The sequence below is a fragment of the Carassius carassius genome, chromosome 1 (assembly GCF_963082965.1).
Source record: "Carassius carassius chromosome 1, fCarCar2.1, whole genome shotgun sequence".
Lineage (NCBI taxonomy): Eukaryota > Metazoa > Chordata > Actinopteri > Cypriniformes > Cyprinidae > Carassius > Carassius carassius.
In genome coordinates this window covers 30,118,356-30,129,375 of record NC_081755.1, presented here as the reverse complement: position 1 = coordinate 30,129,375, position 11,020 = coordinate 30,118,356, and the positions used below count along the sequence as shown (strand labels likewise).

General features: G+C 37.5%; 1 protein-coding gene across 4 annotated transcripts in view; it reads right to left on the bottom strand.

The window, feature by feature from the left end:
* The window catches only part of LOC132144740 (neuronal-specific septin-3-like), a 67,383-nt gene continuing 56,363 nt past the window's right edge, over positions 1-11,020 (bottom strand). For all 4 annotated transcript variants that reach the window (XM_059555316.1, XM_059555334.1, XM_059555329.1 and 1 more), the window contains 7 exons: positions 7,335-7,416; positions 6,608-6,745; positions 5,451-5,568; positions 4,375-4,470; positions 3,419-3,515; positions 3,039-3,090; positions 1-1,233 (listed from right to left, as the gene is read on the bottom strand). In XM_059555316.1, coding sequence (XP_059411299.1) covers positions 1,074-1,233; positions 3,039-3,090; positions 3,419-3,515; positions 4,375-4,470; positions 5,451-5,568; positions 6,608-6,745; positions 7,335-7,416 — 743 coding nt within the window. In that variant the 3' untranslated portion in view covers positions 1-1,073. The remainder of the gene's footprint in view (positions 1,234-3,038; positions 3,091-3,418; positions 3,516-4,374; positions 4,471-5,450; positions 5,569-6,607; positions 6,746-7,334; positions 7,417-11,020) is intronic.

The following is an 11,020-nucleotide window of genomic DNA, read 5'->3' as shown; positions in this document are numbered from 1 at the left end:
TTGAACGGTGGCAATTTTTTAATCATAAATCAATGGTGTTTACATGTATAGTAATATTAGTAACAAGGAAATGATGACGATGCCGCTAATACATGTCGAGTAAAAAATGTGATGCTGTGATAGAAAATAAGAAGACATTATGGATATGTACAATAGCTTTGATAAGCAACAGGGCAAGATGGACTCCTGACGTCCAATGGAGAGAAGTAAACAGCACAATGTGTACCTTTAAACAGCAAGTTAACTAGGTTAGTGAAAGACAAACATCCCTACATACAACCGTAAGCTTGACCTGTTACTGTTCAGCAAACATCAGTAAGAATCGACTTTCTCTTGTTCCCTTATCTATCTCTGCATTAGAAATGATCAATAGTATTACATTTCACACCGGAACCTTTAAGGTCAAAGGTTATATTTGAAAAATTTCCCGTTATATCAAGAACACACTGGCTAGCATCACAGCAGCCATTTATAGATAGCAGGAAAAGAGTCTTTAATGATCTGTTAAGAAAATACCTTCAGCTTCGAAGCAGCTATGGTAACAAAAATATTTGTCTAAGGTTCTTTTTAACCTCTTCTTTTACAAAAGTACAGGGAAGGATCATATTTAGCGAAAAAAAAAAAAAAAATAATTACTTATGGAAATAAAAGATCAAAAGGAGCATGTCACATTGCTGGTTCAGTGTAAATGTATAGGTGCAGTAACACAGATAGGGATTATGGGATTTTCTCATGCTGTGAGGTGTCAGGCGTGCAAGAACACACACACATTTTCCAACATGCCATCCCTCTGTGCCATTCATTCGGCAAAAAACAGATTAAAGAGAGAAAAAAAAAATATAGGGGAACTTTCTCTTAGCCAAAACCTGGTTCAATTATACCCATAATTCATCCCAGATGCCTAGCCACAATATAGATTTATTTCAAATAGACTCATATATGAAGTTTACACGCCTAAGCGGAAATGTCTTTAGTCAAACGTGTCGATTTTCCATCAATGGCGATCTAGAAGTGAAATGTTCATCTCTTCCGTTCTGACTCGGGGTGAAGGACGGGCACTCGCTCCATCCCTTTCAAAGGTGACTCTCTGCATCGCTCTTCTCTAGGGTACCGTTTTCCAGGGTTAAAGGTGAAAGCGCCAGTCCATTGGCATTGCTCTCGTTAAGTCTCTTCACTCTGTAGGTCTCATAGTGGATGTTGTGAGTGACGTCCTTCAAATCTTGCAAGTGGGACCTTGAAAGTAGAGCGCAGTAGAGCATAATATCAGTTTTGATCCCACAGTAACACCCCCTAAGGGAAATATGCACAGTGTAAAATATAAGTCAATCTCTTATGTGGAACTGAATTGTTTTCTGACTACATCAGCTTTTTATGATCCCTTTGTGTGATTTGGTTGGTGTAATTTGATCTCGGCTTCAGCAGGAGGCCAATCAAAAAGTGTGAAAGGCGATTCAAAAGTGTGGAGAGTTATAACGGTCATCCTTTGTTTCCCGTTTCAGCAGGGAATCACTCTCATACCATCTGTCAATGGGCCGCCATCCAAGAGTTACGGCAAGGGGGCTTTGTGACCCGGCCTCACCCGATCAGACAGTAATTAACCTGTCCTTTACTGAGCTCACAGGAAACAATGTCCTCTTGCCTTTCTCAGCTGTGCTGTTCGGCCCTACTACTCAGATATCCACTTTAGAAAGCCGATAACCATTTCAGCTGGTTAAATCTAAAAAGCAAAGTTTGCAAAACTGATGTCATGTGACCAGAACAGTTAGTTTGATCCCAGATTATAACTACTGTGTACTTACGTTTAAATTAATCATTTGGAACAAAGCACTTATTGTGTACATACATGTTTTACATTGTATTTATATTTTTAAAAAACCTGCATGTAATTACATCTGTAATTAGATTTATAATTACACTGTTGACCTATCCCTTACACCTTAAACCACCCTTAAACCTTCCCATTCCATCAAACCTGTCCCTAACCTTACCCATATCCCACCGTGATAGCAGCAAAAGTGTTTTGCAATAGAATATGAACACAATAAGTACATTATAATGATTTTTTTATGTAAGTACATAGTAGTTGAGGCCACTTAATAGTGAGACCGTTAGTTATAACTGCATGAAACCCTGACCAATCCGTTGTTTAAAGAATCTAAAGGAATGCTAATCGAATTTGTTTCATAAGTTGGAGTCAATTATAAAAAGAATCAAATAAAACTATGTAAAAAATCAACCAAACTTCTACAGGATACAATAAAATATAAGATAAATGAATAAAAAGGATATTTTAGAATGCAATGAAAAAAAAGCATAAAACAAAAAGAAAAGAAAGACAATAAAATTAAATACAATTTTTAGTTTTTCCAGTATTCTCTTAATAGAAGATTTTAGTTTTCTCGCCCCAGGTAGGATTGGTTCTAAATTATGATTTGAAATCATATGATTATGATTTAAATTCAGATATCATCCCTTTGGTATTTTTTGTTTATTTATTTATTGTTGTTTTTTATGCGATGAGATAAGAATGTCTAAAAACATTAGTTAAATTAAATTTAAATTAAATTAAATGTATACATTTAGCAGACGCTTTTATCCAAAGCGACTTACAGTGCATTCAGGCTAACAATTTTAACCTATCATGTGTTCCAACCCGAGGAATCGAACCCCCAACCTTGTTCTTGATAATGCATTAATAATGATAATGCTCTACCACTTGAGCTACAGGAAATAGTTGAGCCAGAACTGTTGGGCAGTGCCACCAGTTTTGTATTCTTGTGGAAGTAAGCCTTCTGTACCTCTGGTTGTCCACCTACAGCTGAACATTTGATTTACAATAGTATGGGATGCCATTGATCTTGCGGTTTGGACCATATTCTAAAAACATAAAGTTTGAGATGATATCTTGTCAACCATAATGTAAGGGTTATAATAGTCTGCTCCCATTTTACCTAAATAGTAAGATCATATGCCATTAGTATACTAAAGTCATTCTGTTATGATATTTGAAGACTTGCAAGTTAAAAAATATGACTTACCTGATAAGAAGATCTCTCAAGAGTGCAAACTCGCAATGCGCAACATTTTCAACTGAAATACACAAAATACAAAGGCATGTTCAAGAATTCATCCAGGGATATTGCGCCACTGTACTTTGGACACACACCACTTGATGGCAGTGTTGAATAACCTAAATCACAGACAATCTTGCCTTGAGAAGCCTGTCAGCCATCATTACACATTTAGATTTGAAGATTGTTACATTTACCCTGCCGAAAATACCAGCATGGATTTCCATGGAGGTCAACCAACAATCTTTCTGGTGAAACTAGTTAAGAAGCCTGGCGGAGACACCAGCATCCAAAACACAAAATATCACAGATGACCCACAATTCATAGTGTTCATTCAGACTCTCACCTTCGATGATCCCCCACTTTGTTTTTCTTCCCAAGACTTTGTTCCCATTCACCTGGTGTTCCTTATCTGTTCCCACCACAGCAAAGGGGATGTTTTCCTGAAAGAAACATTCGCCACACCCTCAAAATTTCATTGAGTACAAAGTATGAATCCACTTAAAACAACTTAAGAAATCGATCACATAAAAATTTACCAAGATGTGAACTAGTTTGTTTCTTCATCAAAACCTGTTTTGAGATACTGAGCATTACAGTATTTGCTCACCAGTGGATCCTCTGCAGTCAATGGGTGCCGTCGGAATGAGAGTCCAAACAGCTGATAAAAAACATCACAATAATCCACAAGCAATGCACTTGTGACTCGGGACCATCAATTAACATCTTGTGAAGTGATAAGATGTGCATTTCTAAGAAACAAACCCATCAAGACATTTTAAACTTAAAACCACTGCTTCTAAAACCACAGTCCTCTATCAATAATTTTCCTTTTCCAGTGACAACATCATCTTATCTGAATCAGGAGGAAAATATGCATAGATCAAGCTCCGTTCTAAACAGATATGTAAGTTTTGATGTAAGAGAACAACCATGGATGGACTTTTCAAGGCTTGATGGATTTGATTCTTCCAAACAGCTTTTCATTTCACTAGACATTAAGTGATGGACTGGAGTTCAGTGTGGACTCTCATTCTGACGGCACCCATTCACTGCAGAGGATCCATTGGTGAGCAACTGATGTAATGCTAAATTTCTTAAAATCTGTTCAAATGAAGAGACAAACTAATCTGCATCTTGGATGGCCTGAAGATGAGAACATTTTCAAAACAATTTCACCCCCAAAAATGATACCTCTGTCCTAACTTCTAAACCCTTCACCAGGAATGATCATTTTAGGGTGAACTAACCATTTAGATCAACACAGCACAGCAATAAATTCTTAAAGTAGTGCAGTCATACCCTAATTTTATCGTTGAGTATCCGGTCTTCAGCGTCCTCATCATATTCTTTCTGTGGATACACTCTGATCCCGTTGGCCTGCAGGTCCTGTCTTATCTGCAGAGAGAAGATTCCAGTTAAGATGGATTCACACTGATTTTTACAACCTACCGCACACACACATATAAACAAAACCCGCACACTCGCCCCGGGGGGTGAAATATGACAGCAGATTCTCTCCCTCCAGCTCTTCCCGCTGTATTTTACTAGTCTCAATCTCAACCCTCATGCATTCTTGAACTCAGAGGCCACAGTAAAGTTCACCAGGAAATTCTGTTTTTTTTTTCTCTCACAGTCAGAATTTCGGGCCCGAGGTGCAAAGCATTAGACATTTATGCCTTTGCTGCCATGTGTTCGTGTGGGGGAGGATTTTGGAGTACTGCTGTTGTACATGGATATGATATCAGCGATTGATATCTTGAGCACAGTGTGACGTCCGCCCCCGCACGGCGCTCTGCTCGGGCTATTGAGCAGTGAGAGACAGCTCTGGATAATGGGCTGAAATGACAGAGTACATCATTAGGAGTGTTGTTTGCTGTATATTGATAGAAGACACACTGTGTGCGGGGGCCGTTCTGGCCCTGCGGTCTGTGCCGTCGGAGCTGTCCAAAAGTGCTCCGTGGGGAGAACTGATGGCAAGTGGCCCGGGCCCAAGTAGTAGCTATACATCAGTCAGAGGAGAGACCGTCTCTCGACGGAGACGTCGCAGACACTGCTCATAACCTTAGTGTGCCCTATTCATTTTTCCAACCCAGAGCGAGCGGCCGCATGCCAAGAGACCTTTGGATATCCGAATGCGATGATTCTCTCTCGCTCCATTCAGCCCAGGCTTTTCAATCCATCTCACCTTTTTTTTGTGAATTTTGAAAATTCCAGCATTTACGGCAGCAGGTCATCCATATTCATGACCTCAATTATGCGAAGGGCTGAATATTTACGTGTGGGTGGGAAATATAGAGGGATGAATCCAATTGTGGCTGCATATTATCAAATGTGAGTGAAGTTCTGCGCGCAGGTGTTGATGACGGACAGCTCACCCTCTGTTTGAACTCTAGCCGCTCCTCTAGAGTAAGTGTGTCTGCTTTGGCGATCACAGGGACGATGCTCACTATCTTCCCCAGTCTCCTCATGAACTCCACATCTATAGGGCGTAACCTGTAGAAGAGCAGGACGGAACATTACTGAGGGCCATTTTACACCATTTACACATTTAACACCTTACTGACTTCTGTATTCTCTAAATACAACCCATATAAATAATTTACTATATGATAAAAGCATCTTCTAAATGAATAAATAAAATAATAGATAAATCTAGATGTAGATAGATCTAGAGGCCAAAATAGATGTTAAAATATCTTTTGAAGTAACAAAATAATGTTACATACACCATTTTTATTTAGCGAGGATACATTAAATTGATCAAAAAGTGACTGTAGAGACATTTATAAAGTTGCTTAAAATGTCTTTTGAACTTTCTATCCATCAAATAATCCTGAAAAAAATGTATCATGGTTTCTACAATAATATTAAGCTAAAATATAATTAACTTTTTTTTGACATTGATGATAATAATAAATGTTTCTTGAACAGCAAATCAACATAATAGAATGATTTCTGAAGGATCATGTGATACTGAAGTAATGGAGGAATGATGCTGAAAATTCAACTTTAGCATTAGAGGAATAAATTACATTTTAAAACATTAACATTAAATTGTAACAATATTACTGTTGTTACTGCATTTTAATTTTGATCAAATAAATGCAACCTTGGCTGAGCATAAAAGACTTCTTCAAATACATGATTACTTGACAAAAAAAGTCTTACCAACCCAAACTTTTGACCACTATTGCATATTTTCCTAGATGATATGCATTACAAACATTAAATATCAAAATGTTAAAATGATTTACAAATTATGTCTGTATGTTAAGGTCCACTGCATCCAAAAGACAGCAACTACTTCACAGCTGTCAGATTGTTTTCAGTAAGATGCATATGTTTTGCTGCCAAAAGAATGATTTTTTCACAAACTCTCACTACTGTAGGTTAACAGGTTAAAATCTCTAAAGTAACACCCCTGTGATTGTAAAATGAAACCATATAATATTAATTGTGACAGATGCACAACAGCATTTTAACACATTAGGCGGTGTAAACCACATGATGCGTGCAGGACGTTGATACACACCAGTGTCCAGTGGCTGGCAGGAAGTAGACACAGCAATGAACACGAGTGTCTGGGATTCTTCTCTTCCGGTTGACATTCAGCTCCTCTTTCAGGTATTTTTCATACTGTTCATTGACATACTTTACAATGGGCTCCCAGCTGAGACAAAAGACACAGGGAAGGATTATCATCACAATTAACAACATATGCTTATACTTATAGTTAATGTAGCAGTCGAAGTCGAAGCAAAGTCGAAGTATGATTTTAGTGGAAAGCCTATGCCAAAATGCTCTCTAATTACTAAAGAATTGATCTCACACAGATGTAGAGCTATCTGAACAGCTACAGTGGAGACCAAAAGCCTGAGTCTGATCTAGTGAAAATTATATTATCAACATAAATGAAATAAACGGTTGAATCAACACAAACTTTTGGATTTGGTTCTGTGTAAAACCTGCTAAATATGTTCTCCAGCATGATTTTATAATAACCCAACGAGCATGAAGTGCTTCAGCAGAACATCTGATCTTCTGTACAAAGGTCACAGATGTCAGTGACCTAGAAAATAGTACAGTATCTTAATTTGGAGTTTTATTTTAAAATGATTCATAGTTCTAAAATGGTGTTTATTTTCGAGATTAAATTTCGATTTTGAATACCATATACCATATTTTAAATGTGCTCTAAAACTTTCAGACTCTACTGCATTTTTAAATAGTATGAATTCATCTGATAATGTTGCTCTCACCAGTTCTCATTGTTGATTTGGTCTCCAAATCCAGGGGTGTCAATTACCGTAAGCTTCATCTTCACCCCTTTCTCCTCGATGACTAGAATATAACAAGGAAAAAGAGTAAAAGAGTGAATAGAAAAGGCAAAAAGAAATATTCAAGATGGATCCACAGCAGACTGAATGAAGATTAAGGTCACAAGGATTTAACTTTCAATTTCCAGAAACATATATTCTTAAGGACTATCAATTAAAATTGCACACCGAAGACCTTAACTTTTTCATTTATTCTCTATATCGGATATAATGTTGCAAGAATGCATTGTATAATATGAAAATCAGCCTGTAAAAAAGGGTCTAATAAGCTGTTTGTGCAAGCAGAGATGCCTACTGTATCCCTGGCATTGGTTGATTGACATTAGCAGTTAACTCATCATGTTAAGCCTTCTTGATGAGAGAATCACAGAAAAAATATGACGAGACTGTAATGAGGAAAAAATAAACTGTCAATGAGTTTCAAAGTGCTATAAGCCTATCTGACGATGATCAATTTTCCGTTCACAGTGGGTCGTTAGCAAAAGAGAGTGCCATTTTTTTGGATTGGTGGGCCAATGATTGAAAACCCCCTCATGATCAGCTAATGGAAACACATATGCTTCTCTTGGCATGACTCAGAGACAAAGCAGGGCTTAGTTCTTCCTGTATTCACCCACATGGAGGGAGCAGAGCTGAATGGTGGCATTGAGCAGCCCGCCACTTCATTTTCTGCACTGTGTAGTCTTTGAGAGAAGGGGGGACTGTGTAACACTCATCTCCCCTGGCGGTCAGCTTTTTTTTTCATGGGCTGTGAGGGCCAGTGGGCAGCTTTGTAGTGTGTGGAGGTGTCAGGCACCCTGAGACTTTGGTACTCTTTGTTTTCCACAGGCCTGTAGTTTAGAAAGACAAAACTGCTGGGGAAGCAAGGGACGGCAAGACATCTGCTAGACAGAATGTCTCAAAACGGAGACTGCAGAGGCAGTTTAGTAGTTTAGCAGTAACACAAGGAGTAGTTTTTGTCATTTGGATAGAAAATACCAGAACAGGTCTATTGTGCCAGCCTTTTTTTAAAGTATTTGCAGAAGGTTATTTTACACTGATGAATACTAGAATGAGCTAGCAAAATGAACGAAAAAGCAAAATGTTGCTAGGAAACAAAAAGGCACCATTAATTAGAATCTAGACAGAAGGTTGTATCTTGTCTAAGAAAAAATAACATTTATTGCTGGGAGGATAGGAGACAATCATTACATATGCATACACAGCCATTCAGGTGCTGTATTCTTTTTAAAGAAATAAAAGTTTTAATCAACAAGGATGCATTAAATTGGTCAAAAATGACAATAATAATAATAATTCAAACAAATGGTGCTTTTTTTTTCTACTTATCAAAGAAAATCTTAAAATGTATTACAGATTCCATGTAAACAAACAAAGAAAATAGAATTAGAATGATTTCTGAATGATCATGTGACACTGAAAACTGGAGTAATCTTTGCTTAGAATTCATCTTAGGAATTCAAATTATAATTCTAAATATATTAAAATAGAAAACAGTTATTTTAAATTATAACAATATTTCTATTATGACAACTATCGGAAGGATTGGCATGGTAATGAACTTGACCATGTTAATGTGTTGGTCTTGGCGGAATAGATCTGCTACTCTGCTGCTGCTGCAGAGACTGAGATGTGCTACTTCCAATACATCCACAACATGCTGCTGTGAGCATGTAAGAAATACTGCTGCTGCACATATATCATATATGAAATAACCCCATAGTATAACATGCATAAATCGCCCTGTCTCGGATCTATACAGGTGGAGCTGGGGAAGGTGGAGGGTTTCTGAAGTGCACTTCAACTGCTACAGCAAGCTCTAGTCAAGTATTTAAAGTATTTGCAAGCTCATTGGCTGCCGATACAAAAAGAACCAAAATAATTAATAATAAAAAACAAAATAATAAAAGAACAAATAATAATAATTTTTTTTTAAATAAAATCAGCTGCATCATGTGATGATGTCAGTATGTCAGACTGAGTTTGACCTATTGGACTGCACCATCTAGAGTGTCCTGACAGAACTTTGGATTTCACTGTATTTGTGATCAAATATGCAGCCTTGGTGAGACTTCCTCCAAAAATGTAAAAAAGATTAAAAAAATTTTTTAAATGCAAATGAAAATATTTTAATGTAATAAGTTCAATGGTATAGAACATTTTCCCCATCTGTAATTGTATAGATAGTGATAAATTCTCACATGAGGACTAATGCAATCGAAAATAAATATTTAGATCATGTGTCAAGCTCTACGGTCCTGCTTTTCTGAAGGCTAACATAAAAAAACGAAAAGGAACAGGACACTCTCATTCACTGTAATGTTTACGTTGTGCTACGCTGAGAAGTCAGTGAGGGGTGTCTCCTGAAGCACAGGGATATCTCAAGAAGTCACAAGCTAAACCGACTTATCATCAATCTTCTTTTGTTAAGAAACAGCACACCCAGCTTCTCCCATTCTTTTCTTCTCATCCACCCTTTCTCCCATTCTGCATGTCAAACATTTATTAACTATTGGGCCATAAGTTTTGATAGGTGTGTGAGGGATGAGGTTTAGCTATGGCAGGACAGAGATACAACAGATGCTGCTACAACTGGATAGAAACCTCTTTCCAGTTGCAATGACACAGATATGCTAAAAACATTTGTTCTTGATTTTACACAAAAAAAACTTCCAAAAGCTTCTAAGATTTTCCACAAAAACAGTTTACTGAAACAGCAACTGTGAAGATTTTAATGCACATATTTACAGGAAATTATAGTTTCGAATCTAAAAACGGATTTCTACAATTTGTCCTTCGGCTTACTGAAGTGAAAGCTGCAAAGAAGCAAAGCTGTTGCAAGAGTGTGACAAAGGGCTAACATTTACATATCTAAAACCTGTCAAGGGGAAGTCAGAAACGGAAGAGAGATCAACAAGCAGATCTAGGTCTAAAACTTTACCTGAAAACAAAATCAAATGACTCATTTTAAAACCAGTGGGCAGCAAACTAAAGGAATAAGGAGAGAGGTTTAGCATAGCGGCTACAAAACCTGCACGTGGCTGTAGTAACACCTAACACCATAGCTTCTGTGATAATTCTCTGTAGGGTTTTGTAATTAAATATTACTGCACCCATATCCAGACTAGGGTTAAAGTTCAGTGGTCAGAAACGGAAGAGAGATAACCAAGCAGATCTAGGTCTAAAGCTTTACCTGAAAACAAAATCAAATGACTCATTTTAAAACCAGTGGGCAGCAAACTAAAAGAATAACAAGAGAGGTTTAGCATAGCGGCTACGAAACCTGCACATGGCTGTAGTAACAATTAACACCATAGTTTTGGTGATAATTCTCTGTAGGGTTTTGTAATTGCATTTTTCTGCACCCATATCCAGGCTAGGTTTAAAGTTCTGCGGTCTTCATACATTTCTGCTGTCAGGTAGGAACCATGGAAATTAACATAGCAGGCTACGCTAATGACCCAGCCCAGCAAAGGTCTTTGCACAGCAAATGACTGACACTTAAAACTACAAGCGGAAGCATGCTTATGAAATGCTAATTTGTAGGTCATTCTATTTAAGGGCAGATTTGTGGTTAAACTAGACAACATGGGTAACTCCGAAAACTT